This window comes from Babylonia areolata, chromosome 24, assembly GCF_041734735.1.
Source record: "Babylonia areolata isolate BAREFJ2019XMU chromosome 24, ASM4173473v1, whole genome shotgun sequence".
Lineage (NCBI taxonomy): Eukaryota > Metazoa > Mollusca > Gastropoda > Neogastropoda > Buccinidae > Babylonia > Babylonia areolata.
The window spans coordinates 20,228,131-20,247,060 of NC_134899.1; the positions used below are offsets into that span (position 1 = coordinate 20,228,131).

An 18,930-nucleotide genomic window follows, 5' to 3' on the forward strand; every position below is an offset into this window, starting at 1 on the left:
GTGATACAAACTGATTGCAGCAACAACAGTATTTCAAGGAGGATATAAAACTCAGCTGAAGTAGTCCCTTATGCAACACCTCCATTTCAAGAGGGATATCACATCATAACTCCAAAGAAGCAGTCCAAAATCAAAATGTCAATCATGATCAATCAAACACACCTGTATCAAGACTTGTTTAATCTGTTACTTAAGCACTGTTAATTCAATTTATGACCATAACAGTAGCACTGTTAAGGTACAAGTCAACTTGACTGTGAATTCAGCATATAACCACAACAGTACAACTACTAATTTCAACTCGACAAACACTGTTAATTCAACACAAGGCCATAACAGTACTACTACTAAGATCAACTCAACAAACACTGTTAATTCAACACAAGGCCATAACAGTACTACTACTAAGATCAACTCAACAAACACTGTTAATTCAACACAAGGCCATAACAGTACTACTACTAAGATCAACTCAACAAACACTGTTAATTCAACACAAGGCCATAACAGTACTACTACTAAGATCAACTCAACAAACACTGTTAATTCAACACAAGGCCATAACAGTGCCACTGCCAAGGTCAACTCAACAAACACCATTAATTCAGCACATGGCCATAACATTACAACTGCAATGTCAACTCAACAAACACTGTTAATTCAGCACATGGCCATACGCTTATACAGTGCCACTGCCAAGGTCAACTCTACAAACACTGTTAATTCAGCACATGGCCATAAGTTTATACAGTGCCACTGCCAAGGTCAACTCGACAAACACCATTAATTCAGCACATGGCCATAACAGTACAACTGCTGATGTCAACTCAACAAACACTGTTAATTCAGCACATGGCCACAACAGCACAATTTTGGTTTTCTTCTCTCATTTAACATCAACCATTTAACTTAATTTCCCATTGTGTGAATTATAACACCAAACAATAATAATAAAACAAAGAAAGAAGCAACTACAGCAGTTCTTTAATATTCAGTTCAACTGACCTCAAAATGCCATCTTTTTTAAAGTATAATTGACACAGAAAAAGTGAAATGAAGAAAACAAAGAAAAAAATCTTTGAACAAAATACATAGAATAAAAAACAAAAAAATCAAAACCCCACAACCAGTAAAAAAAAAAAAATTTTTCAATAATAATTTTTTTTTTTAATACCTCTGGAAAAACCGAAATAGGAAAAAACAACTAAATTCAAGAATGCAAAATATGAAAACTATTTTAGAAGCACCAAAACAAATATTTCCAATGCAAACAAACATGCACAAACCAACAATTACTAATATTTCTAATGCACTGGGAACTCTTCAACCAGCCGGTAAGCAACCAAGACTCACAATGGACACAAAATCGGGCATCGCTAATGCATCAGAATCCTATTTCACCCCTTCACTTCGATCTCATGCATGACACTCACACTTTGCATCTTCATTCTGACCCTGGTCAGAATCAGAATCTTGTAAAATGCAGGAACTGTGTGTTAGTCCTGCCCCCCCCCACCCCCCCACCCCCCGGCCCCACCCCCTCCCACCTACTGGTCCTCTCACTCCCAAGTGTAGTACACTGCCTGCTAAGTTGCAGCTGGAATCAATTCAAGAAACTGTGGCTTCCATTTAAGTTCCCAATATGAGGGTTGAACTCCCTCCCCTTTTTTTCAGCCTTAGAAAAGATGCCAAAACAGTGTATCAGCCCTTTAATTTAATTTGACCAACTGAAAACGTGGGAGGGGGGAAAAATAGAGTGATGCTTTCTACCTTTTTCTGTTTATGTACATTTATTTAAGCCCAAGCAAACCAAAAGTCAACAACAGCAACAAATTCATCAAAAAAAATATATCAATGATAAAAATGAATGATTAGAGAAAGAAGACAAAATGGAAAATTATTAGAAAAGCAAATCAAAACAACACTAGAAAACATCAGCCTTGACAGAAAGAATTTCCACTGCAAACACACATACACACACACACACACACACACACACACACACAAACACACAAAGACACACACACACACAAATCAAAACCATGACGATGTAACCAAAAAAACTAAGTCACAATGGAGCTTCGCCAACAGTATGAATATCAGCACTATCATTCTTCAATCATGATCACCGAAAAATCATGAGTGAATCAAAACAGTAAACAATCTTTCTCCCTCCTTCTCTCTTACTGACAGAAAATACACTGAACTTCACCAAAATGTTGAATCAAGTCTTCAAAGGAAAAAAGAAAAAAAAAATCAGCAATGCATGACACCAGCCAAAAACCAGAAGAAAAAAAATCCCAAAAACAACAACAACAAATAATTAATCTTCTTCTTGAACATTCTCTGCAACAGATAGATCATTTTCTAGTTTATGATACTATTACTGACAACATTATCAATCTGTCCAAAATACCAATATGCAACTGAAAAATACTGATGTGCTAAACAAGAAAATGGAACATGACACAATTCAAAAGAAACTGGCATCCCTCCTTTACTGATTCATATTCATAATGCAATGATGACAGTGAACGCTTGTGTGACTAGAGAATGGTCTGCATTTGACTGAAGTCATCAACTGAGAATACCTGCATCCTGATAGAACCCATCATACAATCTGAGTTCTGTAAACCATATTTTGGTGGAGAACATCTTAAAAGGTTTTGACTATTCATATGCACAAAAAGAATACATTCTTACTTTTTATGCTATGCCAGAGGGAAACTTATGGTCACAAGGATAAGAACAACAGAGTGGAAGTACCTGAGACACAGGAGGGATACCAAGGAATGGGAAGGGGAAGGGCACATTCTGTTTGGAAAAAGCCCTTGCAAAAAAGCATGTCCCTTTGCCATTAAAGTTGCTGCTTAGTTCATGCTTTGTACAGGATTCTCAAAGTCTAAAACTTTTCCAAACAATGTGATCTTTTTTCTCACACACCTAATTACCATCTAATGGGGCAAAAACTTTGTCATCACTTCCAGTGCAAAAAAAAAAAAGAAAAAAAAAAGAGTACAATGGTCAGCATTCAACCGTAAAATAAGTCCAGTCGTTGGCTCAGGTTTTCTCTCCTGTTATCTTTAGGGGAAAGATATAGGTTAAACATGCACCATGTGTATATTTTCAAAAGATATGACCATCAAACTGAAATCTCACTGCTTTTCGATTCTTAATACACAGACTGAGTTTGTGATGTCACAACCTCCTGAAAAAATCCTTGGTTTCAAAATCATGCATTTTCTATTTCAAGCTATAATTTTACAGTGTCTAAAAATAATGAAATAAAACTACCAAATTACAAGGAGAAAGCAGAATGTACTTGGTAATGAACTAGAAACTTCCTTGGTTAACACAAGATGCATGAAAACATTAAATGACACTTAGTCTGTTCCACACTCTAGATGTATTGTGCTATTGTCTTTTCTTTTTCTTCTGTTCTATATAGAACACATTGACATCAGATTAAAAGATCAGTTCTGTTCAACACATAGTATACCTGAGGTATCAAAATAAGGGATCATTTCATTTCCTGTTCTACATGTAGTATGCATCAAAATATTGAAAGATAAATTCTGTTCTACATGTAGGATACTTCAAAATATCAAATTAAAAGATCCACATGGAACACACATGAAGACATCACATTAAAACTACAATAAAAGATCAGTTCTGTTCGACACATAGGATACTTCAATATGTCAAATTTAAAAATCATTTCATTTCCTGTTCTACATGTAGTATGCATCAAAATATTGAAAGATTCTGTTCTACATGTAGAATACTTCATTATACCAAATTAAAAGATCATTTAATTTTTTGCTCCATATGTAGGATTTTCAAAGATACCAAATTAAAACAATTTGATTTTATGTTCCATACGTAGGGCACTTTAAGATATCAATCATAAGATGATTTAATTTCTTGTTCTACATGCTAGATGCCTAAAGACATCAAATTAAAAGATCAATTCTGTTCTACACGTAGAATTAATCAAGACATTTAACTTATTCCATTCACTTTGAATTTGTTGAATACCTTCTCCCTTTTATCTCCCACATAGCTTGTGTGTGCATAGATGCTATAACACACACACACACACACACACACACACACACAAACGCACAAACACATGCACACACATACAAGGATGAGGGCAATAAACAGCTCAGGTGGCACTTTAGGTGCAAAAGCCCAACAATAGGTTTTTATTCCAAAGGTTTTTCAGAAGGCTGTCTTCAGGCACAATGATCATCTCGTTTTCAGTCTTTTTTTTCTTTTTTTTTAAATCAAAACATGCATTTTTGCACTGTGACACTGACAGTATTGTTCATGTCCATACCTGCATATATACATAGTCATATATAGCTGTATTATGCGTATTCAAGACACATGATTGCATTCACATTCCAAACATTTCTCATGCACAGACTGCCGTGGTTTAGAAGAATATCCAGTGGACCATTAGGAAGGAAGGCGGAGATAAACTCTGAACAATCCTGGGTTTATTTCTGAGTATCTGTGACAAAAAAACAAAAAAACAGAACCAATCATACCATACATATACAATCACACAAGTTTTTTGCTGCTGTTTATTTCTTTTGTGTCAGTGACACAAATGGTGCACGATCACACTACTTTTTATGCCAATGTCACCAAAAAACATAACCAAGTAAATGAAATAATTACAGACTATTCTCGTTCTGTGTAACCAAATAAAACAACTTGAATTCAATCACTTCTGTTTTTTTTCCACTAAAATCTGTGTCAGTGTTTTCATTTCCCAACTATACTTGACATAAGATATAGGCAAAATAACTACTTGTGCAGCATAAGAATCTTAGGTTATCTTGCATCCTTTAGGATACCCAAGCATGCAATTATGAAACAAAGATCTATTATTTCCAGGCATATCCACTTTTTGTGTTAGCTTTTTTCTCTCATATCAATTCTTTTACAATACTAATACCATAACCAACATTCACACTGTGTTACATGTAGCAAAAAACGTCCTTCCACCTTTGAGAGGATCCAAAGGACACCCAGAATGTAACATACTGAATGTTGAATCATGAACAAATGTTCAATCACACTTGAGCATATTAATCCCATGACTGCTACTGATGAGTATACTCATCAATGAAGGGTTGTCACCTCACAGAGATAATACTGAGCTTACAGGTCAGGTTGTCACCTCACAGAGATAACACTGAGCTTACAGGTCAAGTCGTCACCTCACAAACACAGAGCTTACAGGTCAGGTTGTCACCTCACAAAGATAACACTGAGCTTACAGGTCAGGTTGTCACCTCACAGAGATAACACAGAGCTTACAGGTCAGGTTGTCACCTCACGGAGATAACACAGAGCTTACAGATCAGGTTGTCACCTCACAGAGATAACACTGAGCTTACAGGTCAGGTTGTCACTTCACAGAGATAACACTTGAGCTTACAGGTCAGGTTGTCACCTCACAGAGATAACACTGAGCTTGCATTCTACACTGCAGCTCAGCAGTGTAAGTGGTTAAAACTGACTGTAACCCCTTGACTGCCAGGAAAAAAAACAGTAGTAAGTGCTGTTCCAAGTCATAAATCAGTATAAAAAATAATTAGCCGAAAACTAACATAACAGTAGAAAGTGTTGTTTCAAGTCATAAATCAGTATAAAAAATAATTAGCCGAAAACTAACATAATGGTCTGGAGTTATGCCACTCAAATGTGTGAATTCTCAGCCCTTCAGGGTTATTTCCCTTCTTTTGGTGATGTCATGAGTAACATTACTATGCCCATGACTTTTTCGGGCATCAAAGTCAAGTGGTGAATAAGAAACAAAGCCCCCCCCCCCCCCCCCCCCCCCCCCCCAAAAAAAAAAAAACTAAAAAACTAAACAAACACACACAAAAATGTTCATGTAATTCTGCCAATTAGGCAACCATTCAAAACTTTAAGTCTATTGTTTCCAAAACATAGGCCCCTAAACATCTTACAGTGTGTGCTTTTAATCGCTTTATAAGTCTTAATTTTAAAAAAATGCATGAGGTTTTATCATTGTAAAAGATCTTCATCCAAAAAAAAAAAAAAAACCTTGTCTGCACACATTTTCATACACACACACACACACTCACACAATAAGCCCTTCCCTCTCCAATCCCACACCTCCATACACACACACACACACACACACAAACTTACCTGTAATCAGTGGACTCCAGGTGGGCAATAAGGGCAGGGCGGAGCCTGGACACACCTTTCTGACTGTGCTTACCACGGCCAGTGATGACGAACAGGTAATGCCGATTACGTACCGGCTTTTGGTGGAACTCTGTTGTTTTTTTTAATAAAAGAAATATATACATCTATCAATATTCAAAACAAACCATTTCTTTTGGTTTTTAAAAAAAACATTTCATTAATGTTAAAAAATAAACAAATAGAACATTCAGAATTTCAAATGACAAGTCACTTTTTTGCCCATGTTTCCAGCCCAGAAAATGTTTCACACGGGTGGTGGTGGTGGAGGGGGAAGCTGAACTTTATTTTCACCAAAAAAAAATAAAACAAATAACAATGAAATTATTGCAAAAAAAATAAAAATAAAAAAACAATTTCTTTGAAGGCTGTAAACCGGATAAATGGATACAAATGTTTTTCAGAAGTTGGGATAATACCACTTATTGATGCTGATATTGATATCTAAAGAACAAAAAAAAAGAAACAACCAACACACACACACACACACACACACATATGCACAGCAAGATGGGTGGACAAACAAATATAAACTGTAAAGCATTTGCACAATACCTTTCTCTTTCTCCTCAATTACTCTCTTCAATATTTTAATGGCCTCCTCCACATGGAATCCATGAAGGTCCAGCGTCATTTCTTGCTGAAGCCTCTCATGTCTGAAACAGAAATGAAGGTCATGTGTTTCCCGCCAGTTTACTCAGGAGGCAAGTGGTCATTTTCTTCTGAAAGCTTGTGTACACAATTTCTGCAATAAATACTTCACACATTATGCACTAATAAACACACAAAGTTAAGACATGACATAAAAAAAGCATGAATTTAAGCCAGAACACACACACACACATACACACACACACACACACACACACACACACACACACGCACACACGCAAGCACACACACACACACACAGAGCGGGCGCGCACATGCACATGCGCACACACACACACACACTGAAGACAACTGCACAAACAAAATATTCAACAACGACTAAAAATACATTCCATGAACAGCATACAACCAAACACTAAGAAAAGACACAGTCGTCAGGCTGAAATCAGCAATTTACCTGGATTCTAGAAGCCTTTCTGAGGCTCTCATATTGGCTTCCTTCATCTTCTCGAAGTGAGCACGGCCCTGAGAACAAAACAACACAAACACAAATTACTATTTGCCTATCACATCATTATTCATTTTCAAGTTCACACACACAAACACACACACATACATACATACACACATATGTATACACACACATACACACATCCATATACACACACACACACACAAAGTGATACACACGCATGCATGCACACTTACACACACACATGCACACCCAAACATTCTTATTCTCTCTCTCACACATACACACACGTGCGCGCGCACGCACATACACACACAACCAAACATCAATATTCACACACACACTCACATAAACACATACACACACACACAAACATCCATATTCTCTCTCTCTCGCTGTCTCACACACACACGTGCACACGCACGCGCATTCCTACAGTGTCAGCCCAACACCTCTCACCTGCTGTGAGTAGAAGTTTGCCACGTCTCGCATGCCCCGGCGGTGAGCATCATGGGCCTTCTGGAAGCACTCCTTGCGCATGTAGCTGTGCAGAAGAGCTTCCTGCCGGATCTCCTGGTAGTCCTGGTCAGGCTGGCTGAAGGCGTCCACACGCTGGAACTGCTCGCTTCCCTCCTGGGTCTTCAGCAGCCACATACCACCACCATTAATTCTGCTGTGTTGCGTTGCTTAGTCACGTGGCATTGTGTTTCCTTGCATTGTGTCGTGCTTTGTTGCACTGTGTAGTGTTGTGCTGTGTAGTGGTTTACTGCACTGTATCATTTTGTATTGCATTGTGTTGTACTGCGTTGCATGGTATTGCATTTCTTTTTGTCACAACAGATTTCTCTGTGTGAAATTTGGGCTGCTCTCTGTAGAGGAGAGCTTGTCATCACAGTGCATTTCAATCAAAGGCATAGGAAAGGGAAAAAAAAACTGTACTGTAAAAGATTCTGAAAAATCTTCAAAGCAAGCCAATTAAGTCAAATCAAAAAGAGAGCGGACACAATACAAATAAATGAATGAAAAGTTGAAGGGAATGCACTTCTTTTATATTCTGTTGCACATATTTTATCTTTACACCTTACACTATTTTGCGACATGAACAATATCTAATATTTCAATTTTCATCAAAGGCCAGTGAAGAGTTTTATCATCTATAATTTTGTCTAAGAAATGAGACACTGCCAAAAACAAGACAAAAAATAGTTCTGAAAATGGATATGCACCTTCTCATTTTACATTCACGAAGGTCAAAACACGACAATCAGAAGGACTGGCAAGGAGAAACACAATGTGGCAAATCGCTGCCTGCATGACGAGATAACTCGTCATCGAAATATTCTGACTTTTCCCTGGTTTGCATTCACTTCCTTGGCAAAAATAGTGGTAGCTTTAGCCTGGGGAATCTCTCTAGATTCTATTCATAGCCAGAAACCCCATCTACGTCATGAAGCAGTCCTTTATTTGAACGTTTTAGTTGGGTCACTGTCCAAGTGTTTGCCTGACTTCTCTCCTCGCTCGCTCAACAAAATGTCGGACTGAGGCCGTGCTCAAGACATGCGATCGTGACGAACTAAATCAACCATGATTTCTTTCTTTAGCTGATGCTCAGAAAGAATTGAAGCCTAAATTCGAAGGAGAAGATAGGGATGAACATTTATAGGACGATCTGATAGAAAATAAATGAATAATGAAGAGAGTGGCCAAGATGCGACTGTCAGTGAGTGATGCCGGCTGTACACATGTTAGCAGACGACAGATGACCGAATTAGCAGCAGAGCGATATTCTTGGCACGCAGCCAACGCGGTCTGATGAGAACTGAATCAAGTGACCGTGTGAGAGGGGTGAGGAGGACGGGGGGTGGAGACTGAGGGGGCGTGGCCTCACATCCATCTTATCACTTGGAGAAGTCACAATGTATTGTGTATCTATCTCTTTAAAAAAATATATATATTGTGGTTGTTCTAGTATGATTTTGTGTTTGCAGATATCCATTTGTCCAGAAAATATGATGTTTTTGTGCAAATTACCTGACTAATGTTTGTAATGAACAAGTTGAAAATGTGACAAAAAACAAAACACTGATTTCAAAACAACAGCATGTCACTAAAATATATATAAAATGGGAAAACAGCATGTGTTTTGTATTCTTTATTCATTTACCTTTCAGAAAATATATACTTTTATGGGTCTTTCTCCAATAACAAAGAGCACAGAATTTTTGGAAAATTTATACCCGTTTTTTGTGAAAAAACCCTGGCAAATAGATTTCACTTAAATCTTATTTTCCTGGCAGCGAAAGGGTTAAGCAAGCAAGGAAACATGCATGTATGCATACACGCACGCATGCATGCACACACACAAACATGCACCCACAAACACACACACACACACACACTCACACACACACACATAAACTTTAAAATAAATGGGTTATAAGAAAACAGTGCCTCACCGCTTGTAGCAGACTCAGTTGCTTCACAGCTTCAATAGTGGAATTTTCCTCATCCATGACCTTGGCCATCTCCAACTTGTGTGACACGGGTCGCTTTTCTCCCAGGGCACCGGAGATGACTCTCACTGTGGTTTCCAAGCAGTACCTGTCACAGTCATAGGTTAAGGCACTGGACATGACTCTCACTGTGGTTTCCAAGCAGTACCTGTCACAGTCATAGGTTAAGGCACTGGACATGACTCTCACTGTGGTTTCCAAGCAATACCTGTCACAGTTAAGGGCTAACGGTCCCATAGCCTTTTACAGCCACCGCAGCAGTGAATTCATATTCACATTCGTTCGGTGGGTAAAAGAAACTAGAACATACCCAGCATGCAGACCTCCCAAAACTGAGTGTGGCTGCCTACACAGCAGGGTAAAAATGGTCATACAAGTAAAAGCCCACTCGTGTACTTATGAGTGAATGTGGGAGTTGCAGCCCACGAACGAAGAAGAATATTCACTTAACACAGGAATATGGGGCCCAATCTTCTCTTCCACCATTCTAATCTCCCCAGACCGCAAAGTGCAGTACCAATTCACAACTAGGTGGAGTGAGGAAAAAGTAAAGTGACACAACGCTATTCTGAAATGGGGCCTTGAACCCTGACCACTGGTGATCACAGGATAACAAGTCCAACACCTGACAATAATACGCAAGCCTTCTCATCTGCTCTGACAAAGCAAAAAAGCATTTTCAACATTACAAAAAAGTCATGAATTAAACACACATCTTGTACGCCGGGGTTAAAAATGGCCATACAGATAACAAAATCACTCATGGATCTTTATAAGTGAATGTGGGAGTTGCAACCTGCAAACACAGAAAGAAAAAAATCATCATCTTCTCTAACATCTCTAATGAGATAAACTGAGGTCCCATGTGCAGCATGCACTTAGTGCACGTAAAAGAACCCATGGCAACAACAGGGTTGTTCCTGGCAAAATTCTGTAGAAAAATCCACTTCGATAGGAAAAACAAATAAAACTGCACGCAGGAATTTTTTTTTTTAATGGGTGGCGCTGTAGTGTAGAGACGTGCTATCACTGGGGAGATTAACCTGAATTTCACACAGAGAAATCTGTTGTGATAAAAAGAAATATAAATACAAATATAAATAACGATATTTTCTTTTTCCCCCTTTTCCCCAGCACTGTCCTGTCACAATGCCATAAACACTGCATTCCTACAAAACTACACTGGCCAAGAAATTCACTTTTCAATAAAACATATCACAAACACACTGACAGGGTACAGTAAACCCTGTAAGCAGATTCATGGGGGACTGTCATTGAAGGGACATGGTGGCAGTCTCCACTCAACGGATAACGCTCACTCAGTCTGGCTCCGTAACTAAGCTATTATTGTCATCAGTAGGGAGCTCAATCATATCAGACACTAATGAACACCACCGAAGTGACTCAGCAACAGTGCGAGGTCTCCTTTGGTGTGTGGCCTCCTGGCAACCTAAAATTGATGATTCCCTGTGCAGAGCCGACACTGGGACTGTGACTGTTCAGTTCAGTTACTCAAGGAGGCATCACTGTGTTCAGACAAGTCCATATACACTACACCAAATCTGCTAAGCAGATGCCTAACCAGCAGCATAACCCAACACACTTAGGCCTTGAGGGAAAATACCAAAAAATGAAGTAAAATAAGAAGCAAAAATACGTAAATAGATAAGTAATTAGATTGATGAATTGTTAATTTTTTTTTTAATAACAATCAAATAAAGTAATTTTTTTAAATATATGAAAAAATAATTTAAATATAACAAATAAATAGACAAATAAATGGGTAAATAAATAAATGACTGGACTGCGATAGATGAACCCAGGTGTGGCTGTGTATGGGAGACTCAGAGCGAGCAGCATGGCAATAACGCCACTAAAATGGTGCAGATGATGGGACAGCAAAACAAACAAACAAACAAAAAAGGATTCAGTAAACCACAAAGCTACAGTCTGTTCATTTACCCATTGGCTTGAAATATCTCTTCCAAGACGCCCTCGTCCAGCCCAGGAAAGTGCTGCTGTAGCTTTTCTCGCTTCAGCTTGGTGGCTATAGCAATGTGGTCCCCTGTTGCTTGCAGCCGTTTTGCCTGAGACAAGAAAAGTAACTCATCCATGATGTAGAAATCTTCCTCCATCTCTCTCACTGTGTTTGTGGCTCACGGATCTAACCAACCTCTGAAATGTTGCTGTTGTTGTTGTTTTCACCAACCCTTCATGTGGGGGCATGGCCAGCATTGAATAAAACATTTACATCTGTTTCTGTATGTGACTTTGTCTCACAGAGATATTCACTCTCTTTCCAACTCTCATGCATGCTATGTTATACTTGGGTAAAAGTGCATACAAATTTTTTAGCAGTGTCAAAATTAGTGAACAGTATCCACATGTGAGTAACATCTATCCATGTTTCCCTATCCTCCTCTTGCTTGTTATGTATTATGTAAGTTCAACTATGAATGAACCTGGAATACACTTTATACAGGAACATACGTATTGTCTATTCACCTGTATGGATGCACTGGTCATACCAACAGATAAAAGAAAATGGACCCAAAACTATTTCTTCCACACACACACACGTGTGTGTGTGTGTGTGTGTGTGTGCATATTCATGTGCATGTGTGCATGTTCATGTGCCTGCACATGCTCATGCATGCGTGTGTGCGTGCCTGTCTGCTTTGTGCATGGATTGGCTGTTTCTGAAAAGCGCTTTCTTTAAGAGGTCTGAAAGCACGGTATGAATGCGTTACTATAATCATTATTTTTGAAACATACATTACAAGCACACTAACCAGAAGTGTGTACATCAAACTCTCATCCTCACGTTTTTTTCCATTTGCTGCTGTTTGGCCATCTCCTCCCTCATGATGTCCTTGAGTTGGGCAGGCTGTCTGTGGGAACGAGACACCACAGAGGCTGCCTGGGTTTGAACCATACTCCTTCCCGAATGATGGTACTGAGAGGGGTGCGTGTGAAATGGTGGGGGGCTGTCCGCTGCAGCAACAGCAATGCTCCTCAAGGTTTGATCCACTTCCTCCTCCTCCTGCAGCAACTGGGCCAATGCTTCATCTACAAAAAATCATCTGGATTCTTGAAGATAATACACAATGCTTCATCTACAAAAAATCATCTGGATTCTTCAAGATAATACACAAGGCGTCATCTACAAAAAATCATCAGGATTCTTCAAGATAATACACAAGGCTTCATCTACAAAAAATCATCTGGATTCTTCAAGATAATACACAAGGCTTCATCTACAAAAAATCATCAGGATTCTTCAAGATAATACACAAGGCTTCATCTACAAAAAATCATCTGGATTCTTCAAGATAATACACAATGCTTCATCTACAAAAAATCATCTGGATTCTTCAAGATAACACACAAGGCTTCATCTACAAAAAAAAGTTGTCTAGCTTCTTGAAGTTACTACAGTTAAGTTCATACACAATATACTGTGTGTGTGCATCTGTGCGTGTGTGTATCAACAAAAAAATCACCTGGATTACTGAAGTTAATACACACAGTAAGCGGACTGGGGTCTGCATGTGGATAATGAAACGAAGTAAAGAAATGAGGCACTGATGCATCGTGTATACTTTTTGAGTCTGGTACAGTGATGGTGTCTGTCTGAATGACCATAGCAGCAAAGCAGTGTGTGAGCACTGTGGCCATTGTATCTGCCCGATTATCTGCAAACATGATGTGTACTCTTATGCATATGTACATGTACTGTGTGTGTGCATCTGTGCGTGTGTGTGTGTGATTGTGCGCACATGCACATGTGTGTCACTCTGTGTGTGTGTGTGTGTGTGTGTGTGTGTGTGTGTGTGTGTGTGTGTGTCTGTGTGTGTGTGTCTCTGTGTGTGTGTGCGTGGGTGCGCACGCGTGTGTGTGTTTGTGTGTACATGCATTTGCATAGCTGAGTGTTCGAGCAAATATGTTTTTGTGTGCAAGCATGTCGGTACATGACTAAACATGTGATGGAGAAATAGAGGAAGAAAGTGAAGGCTGTATATTTAGGCATATATATTGTGCAAAAGATAACAAGCATGAACTGTGTAATAAGGTTAGGTGTTTTTATCACTCCACAACTATTGCAGACCCATCATCTTCACTAACTGTGTCACTGATTCATCCACTCATTTGACTGCAGATGTGTCTGTTCATATGATCTTTGCAAACACAAATAATGATGTTTCGATCATACTGCATTAGAATGAACAGAAACAAGATAACAAAGAAATTGCAAATGTGTGCAGGAGAAAAAGCATAGTTATACATAATTTGTGTGTGTGTGTGCTAATGTATAATTTTGTGCGTGTGTGTGTGTGTGTATGTGTGTGTGTATGTGTGTGTGAGTGTGTGTGTGTGTTCACATGGAATACATGTACATGTGTGTGTGTATGTGTGTGTGAAAAGTGTATAACTCACTAGCTGTCAATAAGGTTAAGGAAAGCTTAAAGCTTAAATTCACCAGCCTATCAGTGTGTCTCTGTATCTGCTCCTTGTGCACACAACATGCAGTGTGCAATCTTCACCTAAAGCAACGGTCACACAGTATCTTCATCTGTATGTTGATGCTCGTTCTACTGCCTGATTCTTTTTTTCTTTCAGAAAAAGGCAGCACAGATCAATGAGACCATTACTGACCCATTTGATTATGCTGCCTCTGTCTTGACAGTATGAACCTACTGTTTTCAAGGATTTGTTGGCATTCTACTTCTTTTCCCGGTATTCAGTGTTTCATCACTGAAATCAATGTTATGTAATTTACCACTACACATGGAATGCAACTGAAGTCAAACACAGTCTTTTCCAGTGTCCCCCAAATTCCCTCCTTCCCTGATAGTGATACCCTCTTTCTAAAATCCTGATCTATGATTCTGTCTTTCTGATGGACAAACTGACATTTTTATAACCAGCAGCCTTAAGCTGATACAGTCAGTAATGATATTAACAGTGAATCCACACACACACAAAATTGAAAAGAAAACATGAACACACTACTTTGTTAATTCAATTAGCCCAACGTAAAAATTATCAAATGGCTGCATCTCGTCTGGAACAGTGGAAGAGATGTGTCCACTTTAAAACACAGAGCATGCAAGTTGAGCTGTCATCTGGTAGCAGCGTGATGAAGCGAAAAACCCTCACTGACCAAGGTAAGCTCATGATCACCATCTGGAGATAACTGTGTTGGTTGAAACCATTACCACATTCAAGACGAATGAACACCACTAGGACTCGGCTGGAGAAACCTCTGTTGGTTGAAACCATTACCACATTGCTTCAGTCATAGCTATGCACCCTGCATGAATAAACAAAATGTTTTTTTGTTTGTTTGGTTACATTCAAAGCATGGACAATACTTCCCAACTCAAAGAAAAGCTGCTACAGAACAACTAATACAGTATGAAAGTGCTAAAAGGTACATCAGAAGATACAGTGCAACACGTCCAGTAAGACATTCTCCTGATCTTTTGTTACATCGTGACAAAAAAATGAATAAAACAAAAAAAAAAGATACAGTGCAACACCGTTACATTATCACACAACCTTCAAGGCTTATAATCATCACTACCATCTCAATAAGGTTTGGAAAACATGTTTACAAACAAAAACAGAGCAAATTCCACATGGTCTGGGACCAATGTTTTGAAATTTTCTGTTGCATGTCAGACAATACATTCTGGGATTAAATGAAGTCACTCTACAGTTCAATTACTCTCTGTACTTTTTGATGCTATCTTTGGCATCAAGTATTTATAATATAGTAATTAATATGGACTGAACAGTCAATGAAAAAAATCCATAAATATCCTGTAAACATGACCAAACTCGTACCTGTTTTCTTCTCCTAAAATAAGTTTTTATTTCAAGCCACTAAAATGGATTGGTTTAAGTGTTAGCTTAACTTAAGGGACAGACTGATGTTTTAACTGGTTTGGATTAGAATGAAACAGCATGCAAAAACAAAAACAAACTTAGTGAAATAACATCAAAATATCCACATTCATCCTTGTTTTGTTCTGTTTTAATCAAAGATGAATCAGATGGATTTCCAACTTATTCAAGACTTTGGCAAGCAAACATATTCTTCTATTTCTTTATTTGTATGGTCTGTCTTTTCATGAGTATTGATCTTTAGTTTCAGCAATACAGTAATTCATTCAAAATTGCTTTCCTGGTAATCATTTATCATTGTACTTGATAAGTTACTATGGATATGAGTATAATCATTTTGAAGACTCACTTCTCTTTTAAACTGAATATTTCATTTTGTTTAGAAAAAAAAAGCTTTAAAATTTGAACATTAAAAGTTGTATGTGTTGTGGAAAACACACACACACACACCCACACACTCACTCACACACACACACACACACACACACACACACACACACACACACATTTCCCTTCTCTAGGAGTATAATCATTTTGAAGAATCACTTCTCTTTTAAAATGAATATTTCATTTTGTTTAGAAAAAAAAAAAGCTTTAAAATTTGAACATTAAAAGTTCCATGTGTTGTGGAAACACACACACACACACACACACACACACACATTTCCCTTCTCTGTCCCCCTTCTTCCCACCAACACCATCTTTTCAAATCTTTTATCACCGGGGAGGAAACAGGAAACACTCAATATTCACTGATCATAAAAATGCATGCAGGGCTCCCAATGTAAATCAGAACAATCCATGAAAATCAAGAGAATCAACAGCATGGGAGTGTACTGTGATATGCCTGCCTGAATGCAACTTAAATCACTAACTACATCAGATATAAAAAATTATGACTGAATTCTAAATCGCTGTATCCTTTTGCTTCTTACTTAATCTAAGTTGTTAACTTGTTATGAATACTTGTATTTCTATTACTTCTTCTTTCCGTCACATGACCAACACTGACTTGCCGATGACTCTGTTGTGGTTCATGCATACTAGGTATTTTTGCGTCTCCATAACCCACCGAACACGGACATGGGTTACAGGATTTTTAACGTGCGTGTTTAATCTTCTGCGTGCATAAACACACAAAGGGGGTTCAGGCACTAACAGGTCTGCACATATGTTGACCTGGGAGATCGGAAAAATCTCCACCCTTTACCCACCAGGCGCCATTACAGTGATTTGAACCTGGGACCATCAGATTGAAAGTCCAACACTTAACCCTTTGAGCCCTGAGTTCCTGAGCAATTTTAACCCTTCTGCCTGAGCTCCTGACCCAAAATTTGCAAATAATTGGTATTAAACCCTTTGAGCCCTGACCACCACTTTACCAGTGGCAGAGAAAAATGACATAATGCCCAGCCACCGGTTGAGCGGTGCGTAAACACTTGAAGCGTGCAGTCTCAACCTGGCCCGTCGGGGCAGAAATCAGGGACAAAACGTGCGAGAAAACAACTGTACACAACGCAGCAAGTAATTGATATGCTTGATGATTTATCGGAAGTAGAGTATGACAATGATTACTCTGATAGTGAGGAGGAATTCGAATAATAATTTACCAGATTCAAAATACTCAAGTATCCCCTGTAAATGACTCAATCATAGCCATACAGCATGTCTGTTAAAGCAGAGTGAAAGCTTGCCTCAATTTCACTGTTTTCAAAGTCTATGTCTTGTTTGAATGACATCTTTTCTACTGATGTCTGCACGGGACATGCTAGTGGGGAAAAAAATTTGCAAGAAACTATTACTGTGAAGTTTGTTTGTTTCCTCTGAGTTTGTTGTTTTTTTTGTTTTTGTTTGTTTGTTTGTTTGTTTTTTTGTTTTTCAATTTTTAAGAGAAACATGTTTTTGCAGTAATAAAGTCTGATTTTTGTCTTTGCTAAAATCTGCAAATCTGTGCAGAATTGGGAGCCCTAAAAATGACCACTGAACTGTTTCATCCCAAAGATATGATCTTAATCAAACAAAAGAAATTACTTGAAAATCAAACAAAAAAACTGAATCAAAGCCAATTTCATCAAAGAACCAAACAAAAAAGTGCTGAAATCAAACAAAACCAATAAACAGGACTAGACAATTTGCATACATACGTGTGCATGTTCGTCGACCACAGGAAACATGCTCTACAATCACAGGAAATGAACTGCAGGATATGTGCTATTGCTAGGAACCACTTGTTACTAATCAAGTCTGTATCCCTCCCTTTGCAATGATCTTCTTCATTTGTGGGCTGTGACTCCTACGTTCACTCATATACAACAGTGGGCTTCTACATGTATGACCATTTTTACCCCTGCCACGTACACAGTCATACTCCATTTTCAGGGGGTGCATGCTGGGTATGTCTTTTTCTTGTTTCCATAAACCACGGAACGCTGACATAAATTACGAGATATTTAATGAGCATATTTGATCTTCTGCATGCGTATACACACGATGGTGGTTCAGGTACTAGCAGTTATGCACATGTTGACCTGGGAGATCAGAAAAATAAAATCTCCACCAGGCATCATGACCAGGATTCAAACCTGAAACCCTCAGACTGAACGTCCAACGCTTTTACCACTCAGTTGTTGTGCCCGTCATTGCCTTTGCAATGATGTATTATAATGTCTAGTTGCACTTAACTGATTTGGAAATGTTTGATTTATAAAGAAAAGTATCACTTTTGCAAGGTTGGCAAAAAAGGCTGACATCCCTACAAGCTGCAACACAATGCTTTGGTCAAAATCTCTTGAACGAGACTGACAAAACAACAGTTTTTCCCGTTTTAGATATGACTGTCACGGCTTATGGTATGTCTCTGTTTAATGCACTGTTAAATCTAAGTGCAAAAAGCTGGAGGATTCATAGGAAATTTTTAAGTTTTGAAGTCACTACTGTTTAAGTTACATACTGGAAACTACAGACCGATATTACTTTCATGTCTTAACATTTTCTCTCTTCTTTTTTCTTCCTCTCATTGCTCTCTCTACTTCTCTCTCTCTATTTTTATCACACACACACACACACACAAATGCACACACACACAAACACACACACACATGCACACACTCTCTCTCTCTCTCTTTGTGTTTGGGGTGTTCAAATTAATAGCCAGACAGTTGAACCTGTGAC

The 18,930-nt window shown here is 38.5% G+C and overlaps 1 protein-coding gene across 1 annotated transcript in view; it reads right to left on the bottom strand.

The window, feature by feature from the left end:
• Positions 1–1,556: 1,556 nt before the first annotated feature.
• The window catches only part of LOC143298872 (uncharacterized), a 30,386-nt gene continuing 13,012 nt past the window's right edge, over positions 1,557–18,930 (bottom strand). Inside the window, exons 9-16 of the mRNA XM_076611874.1 lie at positions 12,674–12,918; positions 11,812–11,936; positions 9,793–9,937; positions 7,796–7,975; positions 7,322–7,389; positions 6,808–6,908; positions 6,196–6,325; positions 1,557–4,519 (exon numbers count right to left, since the gene is read on the bottom strand). Of these exons, the coding sequence (XP_076467989.1) occupies positions 4,465–4,519; positions 6,196–6,325; positions 6,808–6,908; positions 7,322–7,389; positions 7,796–7,975; positions 9,793–9,937; positions 11,812–11,936; positions 12,674–12,918 (1,049 nt within the window). The 3' untranslated portion in view covers positions 1,557–4,464. The remainder of the gene's footprint in view (positions 4,520–6,195; positions 6,326–6,807; positions 6,909–7,321; positions 7,390–7,795; positions 7,976–9,792; positions 9,938–11,811; positions 11,937–12,673; positions 12,919–18,930) is intronic.